Source organism: Cibotium barometz, chromosome 4 (assembly GCF_041138505.1).
Source record: "Cibotium barometz isolate CiBa-2024 chromosome 4, ASM4113850v1, whole genome shotgun sequence".
In the NCBI taxonomy this organism is placed as follows: domain Eukaryota; kingdom Viridiplantae; phylum Streptophyta; class Polypodiopsida; order Cyatheales; family Cibotiaceae; genus Cibotium; species Cibotium barometz.
In genome coordinates this window covers 12,468,824-12,491,132 of record NC_141049.1, presented here as the reverse complement: position 1 = coordinate 12,491,132, position 22,309 = coordinate 12,468,824, and the positions used below count along the sequence as shown (strand labels likewise).

The window sequence follows — 22,309 nt, the reverse complement described above, 5'->3', positions numbered from 1 at the left end:
CTCCCTCTTCCCTTTTTATTTTGGTTTTGAAATGCTTGCTTGGCGATGTGCCCTTTTATAAGGTTATTGAAAACCTTTGAAGGCGGTGGGTAGCACTTGACTAGGTAGCGAACAGCGATGTTGATTGGAGAAGTCAGCAAACAAGCGGCTGAGAGTTATGCATGTGAAGTTGCCGACTTGAAGGCGGGTGGCTGCGCTTATGTGCAGGTCATGGTGGCATTTAGTTGCGCACAATGGTAATGCTGCACTTATGGGCAGGTGCTCTGCATTGAGAAGCTGGTGGAGTCGACGTAGACAGGTGGGCAGCTATTGGCGATGCTGACTAGGGCGGCTGTGTGAGAGAAACTGCTCGCGTCAGGCAGAGGTGTTGGCAGGTAGTGCTGAGCAGAATGGGCATGTGGGTGGGCAGCTACTCATATAGCAGGAAGAACCCATACTAATACCAAATGTAGAACAGGAGGATAGAGAGAGAAGAGAGGGAACAAAGCTCTTAGAGAGAAATTGAAGTACAGGACTGAATGATTGGATAGTTTGCTTGATTAATTCAATGAAGCACAAGTACCTTTAAAAGGTTACAAAGATTGACCTTCTGACATCATTGCTTATGTCAAAGTACACACAAATATCTAGATATTATTGATACCCCTCTAAGAGGTGATTCACACACAAACATACTATCACACTCATAAGAGTGGGTTCACACACAAGACCTTGGTTCCCAACAATGTTGTCAATAATGAATTGGAGTAGGCCATCAGTACCACACGACATTATATGTGCAGAGTTTGGGGTTTTGCCCAATTGGTTACATATGCTCTCTTTCACACCGTCACTTTCGTTGAGCATGTACACACTCTTGATAGAGACCACCTCCCGTGCCTAGCACTGGAGTCCTCTATGCGGTTACATCATGAGAGGGAGAGGGACTAGGTCAAACGGGCTCGATTGGCCTCCTCGTTGACACAACCACCAGTCACACTCGATTATTAATGTGATTAAACACTTAAAACAAAGGCACAGAGATTATCTACTTAAAACCACGGGCACAATTAATATTGGACACCACATTGGGCTGGCCTCCCTCTTGGATTTTTTGTCATATTACCAACAAGTATTTATTTGTTGGGCCTCTTATGTTCCCAGACATGGGGTAGGCAGATTATCTCGATTACCATGTACAATGCCCCAAAAGATGTGCATGTATCCACGGATTCTTGTACACCACTTGGTTTCAGGCACATGGACTGGCTCCCTCCATTTCAGTATGATCCATGTCCATTCAAGAGGGGTCTTTGGACCCTTATTCTGGATCATGGAGTACCCAGATTAGAGGTTCCTTGGACTCTTACTATTGGAGCTCAGCCAACACAGAGAGTCACTACTTCATGTCCACGGGCCCGAGGTCCACGGCAGCTCTCCAAGCGCAGATCCAGATTGGGGAGATTCTCCAATGATATAAAGACAGCCCCCCACCGAGAGTGGATTCGGTGATTCTCTCAGCAGTCAGACTCATCTATACTGGATTTTCTGGATGGATAAGGATGATGATATCACAGCGACAGAAGCCCCCCACTGAAAGTGGATTCGGCGATTCTCTCAGCAGTCATAGACTCAGCTATCTTGGATTTTTTGGATGGATAAGGATGATGATATCACAGCAACAAGAGCCCTCCTTTTCTTGTATTGATTTGGAGACGTATCTTTCACATGTATTGCTCACCATAGTGCACACCATGCTGATGATGATGAGACAGACATACAGCTACTCTATCCTTCAGTATGAGTTTTCTCAGTTTTGTTAGTCTTCTTCCATGGCCCAGTACCACATGGAACTCTTGTATCACTTTTGATCTCATAGATCCATTGGGTCTTTTGACGACGTTTAATATAGCTTTCTTTCTTTCTCTCTCTCTTCTCCACCTCTCTCTTGTTTTGAGATCTCTGCATGTTTATCAAGTAAAATGTTCCTCCAAGCTTCCGCATGTGACATCTAGGAAAGGGGAATCCAGGCTATACTCAAAGGGGAGACAATTCATCTGAACACCTTGTCACTCGGACCAACTGGTGGTGTGTGCATACCAGCAACTACTATGGCCCTCCTATGCCAACTATCTAGAGAACTCTAGAGCCAATCATGGCAGGCGATCTCTGTTCAATGTGTAGGCATGTTTTGTGTGTGTGTGTGTGTGTGTGTGTGTGTGCACTGTGCGCACGTGTGTGTAAGAGAGAAAGAAAGAAAGAAAGCTAGAGGCCGAACTCGACCTATGAGACAAATCAATGTACAACTATCAATGTCTTCTGGATGTCCAGAAAAAAAAAAGGACAAAATGAACATGAAATAAACTATGAAAGTACTGAGCTAGTGGGGGGGTGTGATGGATGGAGCACTACTGCTAGAGGCTCAGTATGCAACCTATATGCGTAGGGTATACAAGAATCCAATGCAGATCTGTCTAGCTCCAACCAGTACCATAATGGGGGTGTAATATGTGATACATAGGCGATGGCGAGGCAAAAATACCTCGGAGCATGATCTCCGGGTGTGAGTGTAAGTGAGCTAGCCGCTCTTGGATATGGTGCTGATGTCGAGCCCGTATCTCTGTGATCTCCCTCTGATGTAGTTTGGGAGTCTGGTAGCCTGGTGCTCTCGGTCTCCGTCTGGCTCGGAGGTCCGCAACGCACTGAAGTGTAACCCCCTCTTGTGTCAGGGTAGGCACTGGGATAGATCTCTGGAAGAAATCAGTGAGCTGGAGCTGTCGCCCACCTCTCCTTGTGGTATGAGTCCGTAGCAGTGTCTCTCTGTGGCGTCGTGTCTCTAACAAGAACTGGCCAAATCTGCGCTGGTCTGCGGACTCCATGATCTGGCGGAGTGAGGGATGTCCACTAAAGATGGTGGTGTATCTCTCTCTAATGACACTATATGCTCTGCATCTGCATACATATAATGTTCCTCACTCTCAAACCTCCGACTGGTATAGTCTGCATATCCTCTCTGCTCTGGGGATCCGTGCTGCCCTACCTGCCTCAATCTCAAGCTGGTGTGATGACACTCTGAGCTGGGCAATCACCACTCGGGCACTGTGAGGCATGTACACATCCATGTATCCAGGTCTTTGTAGTATGAATCCATCCGCTGAGATACGCATAAACTGATCTCTGTAGTATAGCATCTTTGGCGGTAGAGGCTGACTGGGTGTAATCCAAGTCTCTTGAGTGTGTCGCTGCCATAAATCCTACCAAAGGACTCTGTTCCTCTCACTGTGAGAGAGCTGGATGTGTGGTGCATGTATATCATACTGGAAAGGTGGCAGGTGCTCTATGTCAAGACCATGCTGAGTGAGCCACTATATCATCTGTGAATACCATGATCTCCTATCTCCACTCTCTGCGAGCTGCCTGGACGCCTCAAAAGCTCTATGTGAGAGTCGATCTGATGGCATATCTTTGATCCTCTGTATGAAGCAGATCGTCTAGAAGAGGGCCTCTCCTAGCATAGGAGGTGCAGCAAACTCCGTCCGGACAATGTCATGTGGAACGGAGGGTTTGCTGCGGATCATCCGTGAGAGCATGAGAATCTGAGGCCTCTCTATCTGAGACCATGTGGAGGTGGCGAGCCCGGGTGCCCATACTGCTGCAGCATACATCAAAGCAGGGGTGACTAGTGTGTCAAACAACCACCCCTTCGTGCATGGCTCCTGGAAGTGTGCCTGGTGACACTGTCTCTCTAGCATGGCCAGAGCTGCATACCCTCGTGTGAGTCTATCCCTGGCTGCCTGTGCCATAGTAAATCTTCTTGGCGGAGTCGTAAATGTAATCCCCAGGTACACATATGAGTCTACCACCTCTACCTATCCTCCTGCTAGTGTGAAGATGGCCTGTCGTCGAACCGGCCCTGAGGTGTGGAAAATCATGGCCTTGGTTTTCCCAAGGTTCACTGTAAGCCCCCTCTATGTGCAGAAGTCATCGAGTGTGGAGACGGTGCTGTAGTCCCATCCGCGACTCAGAGACCAGAATAATATCATCTGCGTATAGCATAATGTGGACTGTGGTACCTGAGATGTCTACCCCGTCCCCATCACCGTGACCAATGAAGTCAGCCACCTCATCGATGTATAGCCCAAATAGTGTAGGAGAGAGTGGGCATCCTTGCTTCACACCTATGGTGCTAGCAATAACACCAGATAGCCCCTCGGGGCATCGTATGCGCCTGAGAACCTGCTCATATAAAGCATAGATGCCCCAAACCATCTCTGATGGGATCCCCAATGACTGTAGGCGCTGGAAGAGTCTCTCTCGTGGCACCGTGTCAAATGCTTTGCGGAAATCCACAAAGCAGCAGTATAATCTCTTCTCCCGCGCCCTAGCCTGGTCAATCAAACATCTCAAAGTGAATATGTGGTCAATAGTGGAGAAAACTCGTCAGAATCCAGCCTGCCCTGGTGCTCGCAGTCCCTCCTCTGCATATGAGCTCAACTCTGCCTTGAGCACTGCGCTATAAAGTTTGGCCAATGTATGACCAATCATGATAGTCCTGTAGTTGTTGGGGTCTAGCATGTCTCCCGCTTTGCGGAGAGGCACGATGGTGTGCATAGTCCACTCAGCTGGTAGGCCCTCCACTAGTGCCCTATTAAAGAGGTGAGCAACAAAGGGTCCCAGTGTGTCAACTGCATAAATAAGATGCTCACTCTGTATACCTGTGTGGTCAGCCGATCTCCCATGCTGTAACCGGCGGATAGCTCTCTCTACCATCCAAGCGGTAAAGAAAGTAGAGCTGGTAGGGCGGGATTCCTGTGGCTGTGGTATGGGCGACTGCCGAGGGATATGGTAGAGGCTCTTTGCATATGTGTGCCATGTGTATGGATCCTCAATCGGGGTACGAGGGCGAGGCTCTCTCATCCTGCGCCATGCAGTGGCTGCATCTGTGTTCATGAGTAGGTGGTAATATCCCAGTACTGTGCCTCCTCATATGCATGCCTCTTACGGCATGTGAGGATCCTCATCTGTTGGCTCGCCTGTCTCTGTGTAATGGTCCCCAGTGCTCTCTAGGCACGGAGGTGTCTATATAGCTCTCTGCACTCATCATCATACCACCGATTCTGGGGCATGCTCCCAAATCTATGTGTGTGTGCAATGTGTGTATGATGGGGGAAGCTGCGGGTGGCAGCCGTATGTAGTAGAGATGACAGCTGGGTGGTGAGTGTGTCTAGAGGTGACAGGGGATCCATCTGGAATAGCCCGTCATATACATGATGCTCATATATGTCTGCCAAGTCATGGGTGAAGTAGAAAGTTGTATGCGATGCCTGTGTGGGCTGTGGGTGCTGGTGTGGAGCTCACCAGTGACAGTAAGAGGTACGTGTGATCCGCACCAATAGGACGGGGGGATGGTGAAAGATGTCACTACCCGTGTGGTCTCCATGGACCCCATGATGTAGTCCACTGTGCTACCCCCCCCCCATCGTGGAAAGCATGTCAGTGCTCCTGAATCCTGCCACTGTCTCATCCCGTTATAAATAACGAGATGGTGTCGCGCTCCCAGCTCAAGTAAGTGATGACCATATTTGGTGTTATCTGGCCCCATGTCCTCTGACACCCTGCAAGCTCCCGTGTCCTCCACCTCTAGTGTGTGCATCACCTCGGGGTGCTCGAAATCATAAATGTCGCACTGTCAGCTCTGTGTCCGTGCATTGAAGTCCCCCATAAGGAGGACTTCCCCCAGTTGGAGTAGCGTATGATCTCATCTGAAAGGGCTACATATGGTGACTCTCCCAATGGCCCTGTGTCCTCCTCCTCGCCTCTACTCTCATCCTCTGCTGTCATGGCATATCTCGATCCTCTAGGAGAGAAGTAGCATTGAGCAATGTATAACACCCTGTCTGCTGAGAGCTGCAGTCTAATCCACATGTATCTAGCCTCCTGGTCACGTGCTACCACCTGTAGGCGCTCCTGTAGCTCTCGCTTGAAGAGTACCGCTATACCTCCAGATCCTCTCGATGTGCTCTGCCGTGTGGTCCCCCTGTATGTAAACTCCCACTGAGAGCCCTCTACTTTGGGTAGCCCCCTCTCTGGGCTCTGGTGCGCCTCTGTAAGTAGTGAGAGAGAGAGAGAGAGAGAGAGAGAGAGAGAGAGAGAGAGAGAGAGAGAGAAAAGCTATACAAGAAGTTTGCATTAGACCCAAGGGGTCTATGAGACCAAAAAAATTACAATAGCTTCATGAGGTAACTGGATCATGGAAAAGAAAATGAAAATGGAATGACTACCTACATATACAATAGTGATCGTGATCATGTGAGAAGAGAAGAATACAAAGTACTCTATTGAAAAATGCTTTGGCATGAACTCAACTCCACTGGCGACAATCTAGCTCAAGAAACTGATCAGAAACAGAAACACCCCTTCACTCCAACAGTTTCGAGTTGATATAAAAACTTTGAGCCCTTTGGTGGCGCACATACACAGACCAAAACCTTAGTAATACACTTAAAATAGCTTTAAACTATATTGGCTCTTGCAGATATACATGTACAAGATGGCAACTATTTTGGATAAGCCTATGGGTGAAAGCACTTCTCAAAAGACGCCTCGAGCATAGTAAAGACAGGTGAACCAAGTTACACTTGTTGCAATCAGGCCAGAATCAAAACAAGCAACCCTGAAGATTGACATTTGTACATTTCTATGATGCTCGCTAGAGGGAGATCTGTCAGCACTCTACAAATTTTTATTATCTCAACCTAAGAAAGCATCAGACCAACAACATCAACCCAATCTTGCTAACTAGAATTTTGTTTTTGGATGACATTTTTTCAACATTAAAACAATTAGTTCATTTTAGCTTTTAAAGCCCTAGTTAGAGCATGTGCAGCACTTTTAAAATACTATGCAACCCCACATGCCTTTAAAACGGAGCTTTCTACAAAATCAACTTAAAAACCTATGTCCTTCCCTTTTCAAATCACACTTTAAATGGTCAAACATGTAAATTCACTGTTATCCTAGGTGTTTACAGAACCCCCCAAAAAAAAAAAGTCTAGAAAAACAGCCATGTAAGCCCCTTGAGTTAATGCATGTGTTGGGAAGGGGGGAGGGGTGAAAGCATACCCACTGAGCTTTTGTCCTTCGAACCAAAACTGTCTTCCCGTTCACATACAATTCCCTCCCCCACCTTCATGTCCATTCGAGTTCCTTTCGCATCAGAGACTTGTACAGCTGTTCCCCCTTCCAAAAATGACTCCATCTCTATCACTTCATCCTCAGAAGCAGGAACGACTGTCCCATCCTCTTCAACCTGGTAGCCAAATATCCGACAAGAACCCATAGTAAGTGCAAATTCCAGATAACCACGAACCCAGAGAAAATGAAGCTTCCCATTCCCATTTCTTGTGTTAGCATCAGCACATTGCTCCACAATTTCAAGAGAAATACGCACATGCATAGACAACAGGGTGCAACATCCGCGTCAAGTCCCCCCAAACCTTCCCAATTGATCCCTAGCAGATTTTTCCACTACTACTGTGGTAAGAAACTCGTCTGTTCCCTAAATGCTCATACATGCCTGCAAGGAGGTACTTAACACTCCTTTTGTTTAGACAATTTTGTGTCACATGCATCAACTCCGACACTCAAATGTATGTGTTGTACTAGGCTAATTGTGAAAATTAGCCTTAAGCATAGAAATCAGCCCATATTGTCAAACCTCATTTACAAAGGGATAAAAACTACAAGGACAACCCAAAACAGGAAGCAATAGTCTACATACCAAAATAAGAGGTGTGAATGCAAAAGACTAAAAGTAGATCCCCACTCGCCCCATTACATCCATCTTTTGAAGTTTGGACCAGCCACACAATTTGATTGGAAGACCTCTACAAACTCAATCAAATCGCTGAACTGTGTGTACATGCATGTTTGCATGTGTGTGTGTGTGTGTGTGCGCGCGCGTTTAAACAGCTACTTGACAATGCAAATCTCTCCAGCAAGGCCCCTCCCACTAGCAAAGACATAGGATGATGTCACTTAAGAGCTCCGGATGCTGAAGTACTAAATGAATAAGATGAGGGTCAAGGTTTCCTTTTCACAGTTTTCTGGAGTAAAGACTAGTGACAAGTCAGCCAGCCCTAATCCCCCCGCTCTAAGATTGCAGCTGTCCTAAGATGGATAGCATCCACAAAGGAACTGACAGGCTCAAGTCTTCTCTGATCCAAAACACTGAACACCCTCACACATGCACTGAAGCTCGGACTCCATGTCCACTCTATCCTTGCATGGTCAACACAAGAACTCACAAATATGACTATTGGCAACCCACCTCCTCAAGCACCTCCTTATGAAGCACACCTGTTACTAATAAAGTATTCCTGTGACAGCACTTGTGGAGAAACACCTTGCCTAGAACTCTCTTGTGCATGCTCTTAATGAGAACTCCCTAGATAGACTACACTCTATTTACCAGCCCTTATTTTCCCACTTTTCACCACCTTAGGCTAATAAATAGAGCCCCATCTCATGGCCAGCCATGTAAATTATGTGAAGGCCCACTTCAAGCACCTTAACCACTGTTGGTTTCCCTTGCTTACTTCTCAGAACCTATTGGTCCAGCCGGTGTTGCACTACTTTGCTTCCATTGACTCTGGGATTGTTACCCTCTTTCTTTGAGATCGGGACAGCAGCAGCACATGGGCGCAGAAAACAGGCCACTGTTTTTTAAGGAAAAACTGCAATCATTTTTTTTTTTTCGTGGGTGGGGGGGGGAGTGAAAAAACAAGTGTTTTTCGCTAAAGATGTTCGATGGTTTTTTTTAAAACCTGGGGAAAGCTCCGAGCAAATCAAAAGCACACTAGTTTTTAGAAAAAAAACAAAACAAGAAACAAAAGCATGGGGAGGGCCTTACTCGGTGGTTCTCCACACAAGAAATGTGCAACACTCGGCACACGAGATTTTCCTTGAGAAGCAGCACTTCAGCTTGGGATTTATCATGGCTGATGAAGCACATGGCGATTTTGCCATGGACGAGAATGTTCATCTCGACGTCGATAACTAAAGTGGAAGGATGGCCTTGCTTGAGTGGCAGATTTAGAACCTTACCAACACCATTGTTGTTATGCAAGTGACATCGGGACGCTTAGTACCTACAGGGGGAGCTGGCACAACATTAGTAGTACCTTCTTTACTCAAGAGCCCTATACGAGGGAGAAAAAGCAAAGGACTCCAGAGACAATTGACTCCTGACACCACAAGTGGGATACACATTAGTAGTACCTTCTTTACTCATTAGTAGTACCTTCTTTACTCAAGAGCCCTATGCGAGGGAGAAAAAGCAGAGGACTCCAGAGACAATTGACTCTTGACACCACAAGTGGGATACACATTTTGAGTTCCATCCATTCCCTGAGGATAAATTGATACAAATGGTAAGGGGGTTTCCTGATAAGAAAAGCCCTCACATGGTGGAAAGACTTATACATGAAACCCATGTTGCGGGTAGATATTGAGGGAGTTCTCTAAGCAGAGTTCCAACTTCCTGCACGCAACGACATAGTGCCCAAGTTTAAAACCTTGGACACCTATCTACATAAATTTAGAGAGTTGCAGGCTTGAGCAACTCATATGGATCCTATCACCATTTTGGGATTTTTTGTGGATGGATTGCTTGATGGATATCAACTCCAGATCCAGGACAATCGAAGCAAAACATTGGATGATGCCATCCGATACGCTAAGATTTATGGCGAGACCGTGGCGAAGAAACAACCAAAGAAACCCCAACAACCCTCTTCGTCAAACCAGGCAGGATCCCAAAGACCCAAAGTCAATCACAAACTATGGGGATCCCAATTCGAAGAAATCAAAGACACTTCAATACATTAAAGAGGGTTGGTGCTTCACTTGTTGTCAGAAGGGCACATGAGGATGAACTACCCACAGTCGAAGGGCAAGTCAAAGTTGAAGGAAGCCCATGCAACTGAGGCTAAAGGTAAATTACTGATCATAGTTCTCGCAAGGGTTGTAGCAAAAACATTAAAGTTTTGTCTCGTTTAGGGTTAGGGTTTACACAAGCCAAGGTGAATGGAAGTTCTCAATGGTGCGAGAGAGATGATGAAGTTCAGAGTTGCACAACTCAATGAAGTTAAGAGTTGCACAACTCAATGATGAAGTTAAAAGAGTTGCACAACTCAATGATGATTAGATTAATGATGTGTAAATCCTTCAACAAGTACAAGCTTTTAAAGGCCAAGAGCCTTATCTTTTGACTTAAGTCACAGACACAGAGGTAATGACACATGGCATGGGCTATGACATCATTGCTTACATATGCACACATAGAATCTAGCCTTAAGAGGCTATTCACACACACAAGCACACACTAGAGGTGGTTCACACACACACACACACACACACATACAAAGGGTTGTTTCAAACACATGAAGCTCTCATTCCCATCAATTTTCAGCCCCACAGACCTAATAAGGCTGTACAGGTCAGTTGTGAGAAAAACTGTACACATTCTTTTTGACCCTAGGAGTACTCACAACTTCGTGAATGTCAAGCTAGTGCAGAAGTTGGGAGTGGAGAACCAGCCAAGTGATCATCACTATCATGTTGACATGCATCGGGCGGCACACAGTTCCTCATATTACCTTTTGGGCTCGCGAATACTTTTGCTATTTTTAAACAAATGATGAATGAGGGAAATTCATGGTAGTGTTTCTAAATGGTATCTTGATATGCAGTCGTGGAGCACATCGAACATCTCCAGATCATCTTGAGGATTTTGAGATGAGAGAAGTTGTATGCCAAATATACGAACTGTGAGTTCTTCAAACGAGAACTCGTATTATCTAGAGGTATGTTACATCCTCTAGAGCTCTCAGAAGGTACATGTGAGAGTACTTCTGTGGACTTCATTGTTGCAGGTTTGCCAATGACTAAAAAGGGCACGATGCTATCTCAGTGATGGTAGACTGGCTAACGAAGATGGAACGATTTTTACCTACAAAAGGCAACCGAATTGGTGCAACAGTTTGTTGAGCAGCTTTTCGAGTAGTTTGGACTACCCTTTGATATAGTCAGTGACAAGGACTGAAAATTTTCTTGACACTTTAGAAGTTAGTTTTCCACAGATTGGAGACTACGCTAAGTATGAGTTCCTCTAGATAGGCTAACAAAGAGAGGGAATCAAGTTTTGGAGAATATGCTTTGTGCGTGCGTCTCCAAGAGACCATCAAAATGTGAGAAGAACATCCCAATGGTCAAGTTTGCCTATAATAGTGCTAAACATGCGGCTATTGGTTACAGTCTGTTTATGCTAATGTGCGGATACCAACCTAGATCTCTAGTAACAGTTGGACTTAAGGGTATTCAGATTGATGCAACTAGAGATTTCTTAGCAAGAGATTTCTTAGCAGATATGTAGGAAATGCTAGCTAATGCACAAGAGGTAAGCAGGAGTGCACGAGAGGTAATCATGGGTTTATGTTGATAGGCCCTATTCATTGAGGGAGTTCACCGAGGGAATGCTAGTTTATTTGAGAGTCCTCAAGAGTTTTGAGACATAACGTACGGGGAAGGTTGAAAAGTTATCCCCTAGGTATTGTGGACCTTACACGATCTTGAAAAAGATTGCGAGGTTACTTATAGACTAGAGTTGTGTCCAAAAATGAAAGTTTATCCATTCTTTCATGTAAGTCGACTATGTAAGTCGACTAAAAGAGATGTTGGGAGCTGAGGATAACCTTGTTACCCCTCAAGAACTTGTCAAGGTTGAGGACTTGTCCTATGTTCCACAAGAACCCAAGAGGGTGATAGATTTTAGTGAAAGGAAACTTAGGAACAAGTTGATCCTTGAATATGAGTTTAAGTGGAAAGATAGGGCGAAGGAGGATTCAACTTGGGAGTCAACAACTAGTTTGAGTAAGCACTTTCCTAATTTCATTTAAGAGTAAATGCTTGAAGAGGGGAAGTATGTTATGTACCTCAACAATAATCTACGGATTAGGGACCTAATCCAACAGGGTTAAGGGGCCCTAGGGTTAGGGATTAGCAAGCAGATACTTGGCTAGGGTTCATGTCACGTGCACACCAGTCAAGTGTACAGTGACATGGCATCATTCTATGGCATCATTAGCATCATCAGGTTTATCAGGTATTTTTACAGGCATTTAAGGCATTTTTCAGGTATTTTTGGGGCAGCCGACTAGCATTATTGGTATTTTATGGGAGATATGTACTGGCCGACTGCAGCCAATCTGGCCGACCAACACTCTCACCCATGTATATTCAGGCGCCTCTCCATTCAGTCATTCAGACTCATCATAGTACCATTCAGCCCATTGTGCTCCAACACATCTCCTCCAGGAAGCATTGGGAGGAGCATAATCAGCAAACGCATCATCCTCAGCATCATAATCAGCAAACGCATCATCCTCAGCATCATCATCAGCAAACGCATTCAGTTCAGCCCATCAGATCTGCAAACGCATCTGCGTTTCATCATCAGGTCAGCATTCAGCATCTGTTCCAAAGCCTCCCTTCAGCGTTTCCTTCCCAGGAGACAAGGGAAAGATAGCGGACAGCAGTTCATTCAGTTCATTCAGCATATTCAGCATATAGGCAGCATATTCAGCAGTACAGATCCATTTGGATCTCATTGTAACCGCATTCTTCATATAATATAGCTGCATTGCATTGACACATATCTGTTTATCTCTTGAACATCATTAAGTGCAGTTTAGTCAGACTAAGGTTGTGATTACTACGGTCATAAGCTCCCACATGTCACAGTTCATAAATTAATAAAACACACTTAATGGCTGTTTATAGCAAGTTAGCTATTCATGGCGTTGTTATCACTATGTAAGTGACAGCCTAGGTTATTATGAGACATAGTTGTGCAGATGAAGGTCTTAGACTAGGAGATTAGGCATGCTCATGCCGTGCACATGGCAAGTGCATAGGTCGGTGTGTCGAAGACCTTCGGGCAGGTTTCGGTGGTACGGGACGCCGGAGTTAGACATGGGTCGATAGGATTATGGAGTTGTCCTAGCCTTCACTTGGAAAAGATCAGTAGATGTTCCTGGTTGGGAGGCGAGCTAGCCTGCTACCTCATGATTTGGTTTGGTACTAACCATGTTTTTAGCTATAATTAGGGCAAATCTTGTGGAGGACTTTATAGGTTAGGTCACTTACTCAAGACCAAGATTCAAGTCCCATCTGGTGTCCCTCCCCAATGCTTTATTATGACAGGATACCGTTTTCTATTTGTTGTAATATCAAGTTTCCTTTGCCTTTAAGCTTTCGACACATCTAAGTGCCCTCTCATGTTAATTCCTATAAAATTTCAAGCTTATAAATTATTTTAGGATGAAACAATAAAAATAAACTTCTACTTCATCGCAATAAAGAAATATGCCTTTAGAAGTATACATAACATGACATGTCCAAGACAAACATCTGTGTCTATTACTATAAAAGACACATTGTGAATTTGGGTACCATTTCAATTGAGGAGTCAACAAAAGAGACGATATGAGATATCTATAATGGAGTAATAGTGTTTGTAATGGAGACAAAGAGAAACGAATGAAGGCGCAAGGAAAATATAAATAAAAACGGCTCGCCTCCCGGTGGGTACACGTGATGCATCTAGACGCGGAGGGGAAAAAAATAACTACTACCCGGACAAAAAAAGAAGGTTACAAAGGTTCCACAATAAGTTTGAATCAAGAGCGTCCGCTTTTTTATGATAATAGACGCCCAGAGCTTAGAGAGCACAAAGCCTAGGCTCTGAGCTCACTGCACTTGTGAATGAGGGGCCTATCAAAGCAACTCGAGCATTTTTCATTTATGATAATAGACAATCACAGCTTAGAGAGCACAAAGCTTAGGCTCCGAGCTCACTCATGAATAAGGTATCAAACCAAAAATTCAGATGTACAGTTCACGTGTAGAACACCAACGGCAAATGAGCAGCCCACACACTCAAAAGGGTGACTTTGCAGTCAGAATCAGCGATGATACACATAAAAAGTAGCACTCAGCAGATCCTTCAGTGTTAGACAACAGTACCTCTTGTTTGTATGCTCTATGAAAATCCTTTACACGGCCCCTTCTTTAACCTTTCAAATTTTGGCTTCTGATGCCATGGTCATTAATCTGCCTTACAACGTCCTCCTATTTCAGAATGCATGGATTTGATGACAAAATCCATCTAAATTGCAATGTAATTGATGTGATTAAGAATTGTGTACAGTTCATGTGATGGAACACCAACGGCAAATGAGCAACCCACACGCTCAAAAGAGTGACTTTGCAGTCAGAATCAGCGATGATACACATAAAAAAAGTAGCACTCAGCAGATCCTTCAGTGTTAGACAACAGTAACTCTTGTTTGTATGCTCTATGAAAATCCTTTACGCGGCCCCTCCTTTAACCTTTCAAATTTTGGCTTCTGACGACATGGTCATTAACTCTGCCTTACAACGTCCTCCTATTTCAGAATGCATGGATTTGATGACAAAATCCATCTAAATTGCAATGCAATTGATGAGATTACGAATTGTGTATTGGCCTTCAATTTGCATTCATATAATTAAGGGGCCTACGCCTTGCATGTTTGCATCCATTTGTGCCCCCAGGCCTAAGCGCCTCCTGCCTCCTCTGCTTCCCCCTTCTCTTCTGCATTCCCCTCAACATGAATACGTACATACATAATATACATACAAACACACATGCATACATAAATTTTACATACATACATTAGTTAAGTTTCAAATCAAGAGAAATTGAACAGAAAAGACCATTCTCCAGCTGATTGAGAGACCATTAAAGAACTTTTCATCAAAATTGTAATTCAGTTGAACCATTAATCACACAGACATAACAAAAATAAAAGATAGCGTACTTAATGTGACCTTCTGAAGTTCCAAGTAAACAAACCAACGAAGAGGGTGGTTGGTTAGCCAAACAGACCTTCCATAATGTTAGAAACGTAAGGCAAGCTTAAAGCGAAAGGATGAAAGAAAGCTCAAACACACCCGAACCAACTGATACACAAGCTGATCTGTCGCATCTCCTTCATGGAACGAGTCTGGTTTTTCTACCAGCTTTGGTGAAACTTCTTCTTCATGCTCCAAAAGAGCCATACGCCAAAAGGAAATTCTTTCAGCTTAGATATGCACATGTACTACACAGCTCCAAAAACAACAAACAAAAGCTGTGCATGAGTCCAAGGGGCCAAGTTTTCTCGTATTGTAGATTGCAATCATGTGGCACTTAAAGTGTTCCCAAAAAAAAATCTCAAAATATAATGCTGGATTTGTTCTTAAGATGTACAATATACTGCTGCTCTGCGTTATGATATGCAGACAAAAATAGATAGCATATGGCCGCATACTCAAGAGGTGGGCGTGCTTCACTTAACCCTCCTTAAATAAGGTCCCATATACTTGGTAGCAAGAGCTTACCCAAATGCAAATGGATGCCCTATATAAGAACTTAGGAGGACACAATTACGTCCAGGTTAACAGCTATGTGAAATTTTCTTGATTGTGATTGGTAACTTGAACCTTTTATGTTATTTCAAAAAAAAGAAAAAAATGCAAAGACCAAATAGACCAAGAATTTCAATCTTTAAGTATACGCTTACTCAGTCTTACCATGAACTGTTTCCTCAGCTTTTGAAGTCATAACAGCCCCCCTTGTTTGTGTTTTTTGCGAAATCCAAACAAACAAAAACAAACATGTGCTGGCATATTCATTCTTTACCCCATGGTTCTGCATTCAATTAAATCTTCTATTTTTGGCCAAACATCTTGGCTTTTTATGTGTTGGCCCCTCTCTCTCTCTCTCTCTCTCTCTCTCTCTCTCTCTCTCTCATGAGGACAGGAACCGGTGATCCAATATGATCTATTGGGGCTATACACACGTAACACATGGATCACACCAGTAGGCCCATTGCCTACCAAGATGTAGTACTACAAAGATCATTTCCTAAGACTCACAGAACATTGTTTCATATAGAGACCAAGTTACCTCGATGCCTTCATGTCCCATGCTATGAGGATAGCCATTGGCCAGCTTAGGATATCAATGTTTGCCCATCAGAATGAGGATGATCGGAGGGACTCGTACTCAACGTAGTCTCCAATCTTTGGAAAATTACCTCCCAAAAATGTCCAGAAAACTTTGAGTCCCTATCACTGACTATATCAAAAGGCAGTCCATACAACCTGAAAAACTGCTCAACAAACTATTGCGCCAATTCAATTGCCTTCACTATCACTTTTGTAGGTAAAGATTGTGCCATCTTCGTCAATCTATCCACTACCACCCACATCATGCCCTCTGCTGGTCCGTGGCAAACCCACAATGAAAACCATGGAAATGCTCTCCCATTTACCCCTTGGGATCTCTATAGAGGATGAAACATACCTCCACCTTAAGGCGTTCAGCCTTATTCACTTGACATTGACAACACTTTACCACATAATCCTAAACATAAGCCTTCATCTTAGGTTAGTAAATCGTCCGTTTTACTAAATCATAGGTTCGTTGTACCCCTGGATAACTCGTTGTTCCGGTCATGACATTCATACACGATCCTTTCTCTAGGGAGGGGGGAGACAAGCCTAACCCAATTTTATTGGCTAAGGTTGAGGCAACCGCTTCTTTTGTGGATGACCTCAAGTCCGAAAAACTAAGTTGCTCTACACGGAGATGACCACGCGACAAAGAGTTGGCTGGAAGGGAACATGAAGCAAGAGTCACATACAAGGCTCTTGCTAAGGAAGACGACAATGATGACCCTCAACAGGTGCCTAACAATTTCAAAAGCTACTCAATAGGAAAACGAGTCATTAAGCTTGAAAGGGCAAAATGATCACTGGGGAGCGATCCAAAACAAAGTTTGGATGGACCTGTAGAGACTAAGGAAATAGATCTCACTAAGCCGGGGAGGACCGTAAACCAGTGAACATTGCACTAGACCTCTTAGGATGAGGAGCGGCTTATCCAGTACACAAATCTTCTCATTCCACTAAAGCAATCCATTCCGGATAAGGAAATGACCACCTGCCACACTCCCTAGATGGCATAACTTCTAAGTCTCAGTCTAAATCTATGGAAATTCCTACCGGGACTGACTGCCAATACCGACCAAAATGATTGTTGGTCTCACACAGCCCCCTCAAAGAGTCATAAAGGCCAGCCCTAATCTCGATGAAGCTCAAAGAGTTCACCTCCCAATTCTACTCAATGCACCCGCCACTCGATTGAGGCTACCCTTCTGATACTTTATTTCCATATCAAAGTCTTGCATCAACTCAGCCCACTGTGCCTTCCCCCCCTCAACTCGGGTCTATCACAAATGTACTTAATCGACTCATGGTCATTCAACACAACAAAATTGGTTCCATGAGGATTTTTTAGAGCGTGTATAACCGCATATAGCTCCTTCTCGTAAGTGTGCCATCTAACTTGCGTATCCTCAAGCTTCTTGCTTTCAATTGCCACAGGTCGGCCATCTTGGACCAATGCCACGCCTATCGCAATATCACTAGCATCTGTCTCGACCACAAATGGTCTACTAGGATCCGACAAGGCCAATACAATGCTTGCTTCACCTTAAGCTTGAGAGCTCGAAAAACCTCATCAAGCTTCTCGTTCCAATTGTTGGACTTACGTCCACTTCCCCGAAGGAGGTCCGTGAAAGGTTACAGTTAACTATGAGCAATCCCTCACCGACTTCTTAAGAAAGACAAAAGTGCCTGAAGTTGCCTTACAATCTGAGGAACCATCCGATCTAGAACCCTTTGTATCCGCTAAAGATTTATGCACATCCCATCTCGAGAAATCTGATGTCCTAGATATATGAGTTCTCTTTTGAAGAACTCACACTTCGGAGATCTCATAAGCAAGCCCCCCCTTCTATATCAAAAGGTCAAGAGGTTTACTTGCTTTTGGTTTTTTTCTAAATAACAAATGTGTTTTTAGTAGTTTTTTTTTTTAACCGTGTGCTTTTAAATTGACTTATAGCTCTCCCTCTCTCTCTCTCTCTCTTAAAAGAAAAGCCATCGATGAAAAAAACCATCAGCTTTTCCCATTTAAAAAAGCGATACTGCTTTTCCTAAAACTAATGGCCTGTTTTTCTGCTTGCACATGCTTTTCCTGGCTTTTTCCAGCACATACAGCCATGTGTTCCTCTGCACATCCAATCTGCAGCCCACCTTCCTTTGTGCGCTCTGCTGGTTGGCTGCCCAGGCTGCACTGGCAGCCTTGCTGCTCTTCCTTGGCTGGCTGGCTGGCCTCTTGGTCTGGCTGCTGCGCACAACAGCCTCCTTTCTTGGCTGCCCTAAGGCTGGTCACCATAGGCCTTGGCCATGTTGCCCTTTGTGCAGTCTAATCCTGCAGCCAATTCTGGCCTTAATCTGCTACTTGCTTCAAGTCAAACACATACAGTCAGCACTTTTCTCTCATCTCCCTGACACACGACAGACATGAAATCTTTGACACCAACAGATCCTTGTACAACTTCAGTAGAGCAATTCATTTTTTGATATAAAGAGAAAACGATGAGACATACCTGGGAGCTCGCGACATCTATGACACCTAGACAAGCATACACCTTCAGCCTGTGTGTTAGAGATTGCTCCAATACCGACTGTGACATCCTTTCCAAAATCTGCCCTAAACACAGCTGCAAACCAAGGTTAGTCCTAAACCAAATCATTAGGTAGCAAGCTAGCTCACCTGCCACGGGACTCGCATCCACCGATCTCCCCCGAGCCAAGGCTAGGACTTCCTCCTCTACAATCACATAGGCTCGTGTCTAACGCCAGCCTCTCATACCACCAAAGCCTGCTCAACAGCCTTCGACACACCAACCTACATACTCGCCATGTGCGTGGCCTGAGCATGTATGCTCTCCTGATCCAAGCCAAACCTTCACTGGTGCATCCACACAACTATGTCGCATAATAACCCAAGCTCTCACTTGTATAGTGATACCTAATCCCAGGGGCCCCTAATCCGTAGATTAGTGTCCAAGCACATAACAGCGAGGCAGCTTGGAAAAGTAGTGCCATACGAGATTGTTCTAGTAGAGGCTAGAGAAACCCCTTTAGTTCTTTCAGACCATCACTTACATTCACCATGGATACACACTTCTAACGACCGGATATCAGTGAGGCAGCTTGGAAAAATATAGAGACTCCAGGTGATGATGCTTTCACGTATGATCACGATTAAGCCATTATGCCACACCAGATTGTGCTACCAGAGTCTAGAGCAACCCCTTTTGGTCATAGATGCCCTCTTTCGGACCATCTTTTACATTCATCGTGGATACACACTTTTAAAACGACCAGATCTCAGTGAGGCAGCTTGGAAGAGTATAGAGAGACTCTAGGTAATGATGCTTTCACGTATGATCAAAAGTAAGCCATCTGTGCCACACGAGATTGTGGTAGCAGAGTATAGAGCAATGCCTTTGGTCATAGATGCCCTCTTTCGAATCATCCGCTACATTCATCATGTATACACCTTGACAATTATCATTTTCTGAGATTGTCATCGATACACATCAAGAGGGATATGATAGATTGTGGTACTTCAAGATGGTTGATTGATTTGACAGACAAAACCTCCAATTGGACCGCCTCCTTCCCCCCTTCCAATTCAGCCTGGATTCTCCATTTTTGGATCTCTCTTGGCAAGAGATCAACCGTCTTATTCAGCTAGACCTGCTAGGGAGTCCCTATCAGAATTCACCACAAAACTTTCTAAGAATCTCAGAGGACGGATTCATTGAGAGCCCAAGAGACAGAGCCAATGAGCTTTTCTCGGTCCTTCATTACAGATTTTTTTGGTGCACATGAGGATCAGAGATGTTTGGGCATGTACTCACTAGAGCTTCGTCATCACGGAGAGGTCAAGCGGAGGTAGCAATCCAAGAGACACAGCTGGGGAGACTCTTCTCAGACCTTCAATACAGATTTTTTTTGGTGCACACCAGTCCACTTCAGAGGTTGCCATCTAGACATGTTACCTCTAGCCCCACGCACCTGGGGGGGGGGGGGGGATCACCAAAGAGAGGGCTAGATCCAACCTTCTACCCCTCATCTGCAGATCCGGGACATTCTTTGATGACATGGAGAGCTCCCATTCCAGGCGCGAGAGATATTTCTACAGCCCTTCGATCTGTATTGGAGGAGGATGGCGGCGTCTTGCTATACTCTCTCCCCCACATAGTGACATATTGTGTCAGCCATCTGGCTCTCATGGCTCTATTAACAAGTTCTTTTTTCACTTTTGTCCATGACTCAGTATTCTCCTGGATTCATTGTAATATTTTTTGGTCTTATACCCCTCTTGCAGGAGACACACACACACTCACACTCTCACACAAACAAAGCTTTCCCCAAATGTTACTCCAGAAACTTTCTAAAGAACTCCCAAACACTTCTTACTCAAAGCAAAACTCCTATCAGTGTGAGTGCGCTCACACACGCACATGCGCGTGCGTGTACACACACACACACACACACAAAACTGAATTGCGTGCAGACATACACATCTGAAGGACACAGGAAAGAAAAGGAGGAGGGAGGGCGGGGGGGGGGGGGGGGGTATGTTGTGACATGTATTCCATACAGATTGGAGTCTACCACAATCGATCAACCTCATTTGCCATGCTCAGACAAAACAGTCTGAATAGTCCCTGCACAAAAGTCACATCTCACGCCAATAAACTCTCAAACAAGCACCTATAAAAATAACTTAAATATCTGAGCATACCTCATAAATAACTTAAATAACAATTTAATACAAGATTCTAATTTAAGGGAATTTCAAACCCCGGCCATTGAATGCACTGATAAGACCATAGTATATGTTCATCATCAAATGGCACAGATCAGCCACGACTGTCGGTTTTTTGCATCCAAAAATCAAATGGGCTTAAAGCAGCCTGCTGAAAACATTCCACTTCCCAGTATAATAGCCAAAACCTCAATAAATCTCTCCTGTACTGGCCATGTCACAGCTCCCAAGTCTCGCAGGATTGCATGAGACAGAACAAATCTGCACTCTCCGCATCATTCTATATAGAAATAATAAGCATGCATGCCTTGCCACTTAACAAACTGCATGCAGTTATGGGTAGCTTGTTTTTCTTTTTTTTCTAGCTTTTTTTTCCTGTGAGAATTGTACATTTTGTAGTGAGATGTTTTTTTTTCCTTCTATGAATAATCCCGGGAAAAAAAATTCTCTATGAAAAACGCAGAAGATAACATCTTTAATTATCTTTTAAAATACTGCATGTAAAAGTCTCAAAATAATTAGACACGAAAATAACTGCAAGGTAAAAGACCTAGATTAATTGCATTGTATAAAAGGAAGACCTTAAAAAATTTAGCTTTTCTTGTGACCCAAAACCCCAAAAAAAAAGTGAATTTTCGAGGAACGGTTAAACTAAAGAATCGATCAGGATGTGTGATTAATAAGCGAGATAAAATTTTCTTTCCTTTTTTTAAAATTGTAGGTGGGGGGGCGAGGGAGAAAAGGGGAGGGCAAAAACACAAACAAAACGCAAGGAGCGGGGAAAAAAAACAGAAAGCGAAAAAAAGCAGGGAAGAACCTGTCTGGAGTCGAAAAATTTAGCGCGAATTTGAAGAGCGCAGCAGCAGCACCACCGGAAATGCGCAGCGAGGAGAAGTCCGCGAATTTTTCAGCAGAGATACACTGGCTAGATTTTTCAGCACACACACACAGAGAGAGAGAGAGAGAGAGAGAGAGAGAGAGGCAGACAGGAGAAGAATCTCCGATGGCACACTTTACCCGACAACAAAGCTTCCACAAAGAAATAAGTCAAGAGTCCAAAATGAGACACCATTTATGTATTTTTGGTTGATTAATTAGTGTATGAAAATATATATCACACCTTAGAGGGAATGAATTTTAAACACACCATATCTGTACACATATATACTGCTCATGGTACTTATTCACCCACATTTTTATCATGGGCAGTCAATTGATGCACATTTTTATCATGGGCATTCAATTGATGCATAAGGTGGAGGATCTTATTCTTCCGAAGGTCCTCAACCTTGGGGCATGCCAACCACGTGACTAAAGGTCCCACTCGCCCCTTTGTCTTCTCTCTCTCTCTCTCTCTCTCTCTCTCTCTCTCTCTCTCTCTCTCTCTCCCCCCTTGCTCATCCTCCTCCGATGATTATGCCTCTCCTCGATAAGTAGGGAAGAACCTGTTTAATTGGGCGTGAAATTGAAGAGCATAGGCCCATCAGCAGAAAT

General features: G+C 44.3%; 1 protein-coding gene across 7 annotated transcripts in view; it reads right to left on the bottom strand.

Moving 5' to 3' along the window:
- The window catches only part of LOC147638918 (uncharacterized), a 58,754-nt gene extending 36,894 nt beyond the window's left edge, over positions 1-21,860 (bottom strand). For 2 of the 7 annotated variants that reach the window (XM_086785540.1, XM_086785575.1), the window contains exons 1-3: positions 21,633-21,860; positions 15,034-15,182; positions 7,102-7,288 (exon numbers count right to left, since the gene is read on the bottom strand). In XM_086785540.1, coding sequence (XP_086641666.1) covers positions 7,102-7,288; positions 15,034-15,141 — 295 coding nt within the window. In that variant the 5' untranslated portion in view covers positions 15,142-15,182; positions 21,633-21,860. Of the gene's footprint in view, positions 1-7,101; positions 7,289-15,033; positions 15,183-15,654; positions 15,773-20,647; positions 20,715-21,632 lie in introns of all 7 variants that reach the window. The other 5 variants (XM_086785560.1, XM_086785550.1, XM_086785569.1 and 2 more) reach the window with 5 other exon arrangements.
- Positions 21,861-22,309: the final 449 nt, after the last annotated feature.